The 3666-nt window shown below is 41.4% G+C and overlaps 1 protein-coding gene across 1 annotated transcript; it reads right to left on the bottom strand.

The window, feature by feature from the left end:
• Positions 1-252: 252 nt before the first annotated feature.
• Positions 253-1961, bottom strand: cldn5a (claudin 5a). The gene has a single exon (XM_030737369.1). The coding sequence runs from the start codon at positions 1684-1686 to the stop codon at positions 1036-1038; it is 651 nt and encodes a 216-aa protein (XP_030593229.1). The 5' UTR covers positions 1687-1961; the 3' UTR covers positions 253-1035.
• Positions 1962-3666: the final 1705 nt, after the last annotated feature.

The following is a 3666-nucleotide window of genomic DNA, read 5'->3' as shown; positions in this document are numbered from 1 at the left end:
TATGGCTAACCAAAATACTTTCTCCCGCCGTGGGGGTTGGTTTATGGATTCATGGTGGGAACGGCAAGTTTTACACACAGCCACGGAGGGCAATCCTGCCCCTGCAGGCAGTCATAACCCATACGTTAGTTGCAGCTGCTTTAAGAACACACTTCAAATGAAGATTACAGACAATATATTCAATTTAATATTAATAAAATGAAACAGTATTGCATCTTCATATACATGAATACGGACTCATTACATCAAACATCAACGATAGAAAACAAAGTTTATTCCTGGAAATTGTGAAAAGACAAACGACTTCCTGCAGGAACAATGAAGGGAAAACTTTGCAGTTTCTCGAGGCTGCAGCCTACACTGTGCCTGCTGAACATTTTCATGTACACGCTGTTCGTGTCACATATAGGCTACAGCTCCGGAATATAAGGGTCCAAAATATGAGCAAACTTCAAAGTCACGCCCTCCCATCAACTCCAGAACAAAACAAAAGCATGTCTTACGGCTGGACAAAACATTTTACATTGGTCAAGTCCCCCTAAAGGAAACTGGTCTTTGAACATGTGGGAGTGCAAACATTCTCGCTTACTGTACAAGTTACTGTACAAGGCAAAAGAATAGCCTATATTTTAGGTGTTCCTCAAGAAAATTAAAAAACAAAGTAGTTATAGTGGTAAACAATTCAAAATACTAATAATTTCGAGAATTTACAAAACCTGGTACCTAACAAAGATACTCCTTTTTGTCGTGAGCTACCGCTTGTAGTTGATAGTCTTTGTTTAATCTCTTGTAGACAGACGCAAAAAAGGATGCGTGAATGTGTGGTCCGAGCATATTGAAAGGCCAGTGTATAAACAAAAGAGGTGCTTCCATTGATTTTCAAGGTTCAGATTTCTGAAAAACAAACAAACAAGCAAAACAAAAAAAACAAACAAAAAAAAAACAAACAAAAAACTGCAGGTGCAAAGATAAAGTCCATAAAAAACAGTTTTTCAAAAGCCGCAGGTTACGCGTCACCTGCTCTGAGCCACAAAGCTACACATAATTCCTCTTGTCATAGTCCCCGTTCTGCGTGGCGGCTCTTTTGGTCGGTGCGTATTTTACCGAATATCCCGAGTTGTCGCTGGAGGGACAGGAGCAGCACAGCAGCACTCCTCCGATCAGTAGCAGCGCTGTGGCCGCCCAACCGATGTAGAGCGCAGCGCCGATCTCCCTCTTCTTGGATGGGGGCACCTGCGGGTTGTAGAAGTCCGATATGATGTTGTTGGCCATCCAGCAAAGAGGCACGAGCACGAAGACGCCACTGAGAATGTAGATCACCCCACCGGCATTCACCACCCGAGCTTTGATGTACTCAGTACGAATACAGTTGGTGCACTGTGCGCCCGCAATCACAACCATGAGACCCAGCACGCCCATCACGGAGGAGATGATGGTGAGCGCTCTGGCCGCCTGGAGATCGTGTGTGAGAGCGAGGACGGAGTCGTGCACCTTGCACTGCATCTGGCCCGTGCTCTGCACAACACACGACATCCACAAGCCGTCCCAGAGTGTTTGAGCCACCACGATGTTGGCTTCGATGAAAGCCGTCACCTTCCACATGGGCAACCCGCACGCAACCATCACAAGAAGCGAGCCAATTACGCACATGGAAAGTCCCAAAATCTCCAGTCCGGCCGACACCATTTTCACACTTTACGTTCAGTCTGGTCCGTCTCAATGTGGCTAAACTCTCTGCTTAGTTCTCTTCTTGAAAGCAAAGTGCAGTTTTTGCTTTTCACTTCTTGCTTCTCAACTCGAATTCAGCTGCAGGAGTGTCAGTCGTTAGTCGCGCGTCACTCGTGACATTTACGCAGGGATGTAAGGCAGCAGCACCGAGACTCTTTGTTAGTGCGAGGACTTGAAAACAACTGGAATCACAGTCGCACCGGACCACGAATATCTGCGAGGTGGGGGTGTGTGGACTCGAGGAGAAACTTTCCTCCAATCCGCTGTGTCCGCATCCTCAAGGGACCAATGAAAGCGCAGGGAAGTTGAGCGACTGAATAAAGCGGTCCAGGGCGCATTGTGAGTTTGAACAGTTATTTACAATGAATAGATGGGGCGGGAGAGGGGTGAAGGGATTTTATGGCAGGGCTCTTTATGTGCGTGTGTGTGTGTGCATGCGTGAGAGCGTTAAGGCTAAGGAGCAGCTGAAATGTAGTGGTGTGGTGAATCACGGTGCTTGTTATTCTTTTTTTTTTTTTTTTGGACGTGCAGGATAATGTCACTTGTCTGTGGGGGCAAAATGACCATTTTACACCTATTCTGATATGAGTATTATATTTGTCTGTCCAATAAGCCAGAAACGAAGAGTAGGGTTGAATTTAGAATACGTCCACTTATCTTTCACACACTTTTGGTTTCTTTAGGTTCTACAAAAACAAGTAAAAGTTATTTTTTTAAAATATTTTCTTCATTAATTCTATTTTGCGCAGTTAATCAAAATCAGTTTGCAATCAAACTTTAAAAAAAAAATCCAACTGTCGTTGTAGCTATTTTTATATTTTTACTGTTTGTATTGGAGGGTTTGCACCTACAGTAGGCTGGATGTAATGAGCTGACTTTTTCTGCCAGGCGCCCTTGGTGGCATAGGCCAATTTCAAAATCTAAAGCCTCACGCTGGATCCATATAGGCTTAACAGAAAACAATGAAAATTCGCCACAGGATATGCTCATTGTAAAAGGCTTTATTTGGACTTCAGCTATATATGTAGAACTTTTTATCCCTTTAAGGTGGTACTACCAAAATGTAATTTGAAATAACAAACACAAGTATCTAGTGAATGTAGAAGTAGAATGAAAAGGCCAAAGAAATGCAAGAACCTTAAAACTGTTATCATCAAAATGATTAGTAAATGCATGTTAGGCTGCATATGTAAATCACTTACTGACATGTTAGACATATAGACTATACTTTATTTTGCCAAAAGTACGGATATAAGACATCTTTCACGCACAAACGTTCAGTGGAGCACATCTGTCTAGCTGGGAATCATCTTTTCTCCCAGGTTAACTGTTTGTTATTATTTTAGCCCTTCTAAACTGAACCCTACACAAGCCAGTTCATTGCACTGCACTTTGCACTTCATACTGAGTCATTTTAGTGCAATTTGATATTTGCTGTGCTCGTAATACTATTATATTATATTTAAATGTATACTTCATTTTGCTTTAATATATTTAGTTTGAATTCAAATTAGTTTCAAATTAGTTTTTAACCCTTTTTTAAATCTCATATTGCATTTTATTTTTGATCTATATACCACACTATCCTTTGTTGTGTTGAACTTTTTAGCCGAATTTACCCACTTTGGGAAAATTTTAATATATGTTCTCTTATCTGAAACCTAAGAGCACATAATTCGGTATATTTTTGGGATAAAAGTTTTATTTTAATAAGCAATTCACAATTTCTCTCATAATTCTACAATATTGTATATTTGCCGTTTTCCATGACAGAAGGAAAAAAGAAAATAGTTACAAGTTAAATACAGAAGAAGCTGTTGCGCTGAGGTAGCCATATTGGATATACTTAATAATACATTTCTGCGTAGGCCGTTCTGACAGTTGAGCCGAAATGGCGTCAGTGGCGCAGGACGGTAGCTGTTGGTCATGAAAAGCTAG

Source organism: Archocentrus centrarchus, chromosome 9 (genome assembly GCF_007364275.1).
Source record: "Archocentrus centrarchus isolate MPI-CPG fArcCen1 chromosome 9, fArcCen1, whole genome shotgun sequence".
Lineage (NCBI taxonomy): Eukaryota > Metazoa > Chordata > Actinopteri > Cichliformes > Cichlidae > Archocentrus > Archocentrus centrarchus.
Note: the sequence above shows the minus strand (reverse complement) of the source record. Positions and strands in the feature narration are given on the sequence as shown.

Bases quoted from the DNA above. Each gene is read 5' to 3' on its own strand.
- cldn5a (XM_030737369.1), bottom strand. From the start codon at position 1,686: ATGGTGTCGGCCGGACTGGAGATTTTGGGACTTTCCATGTGCGTAATT.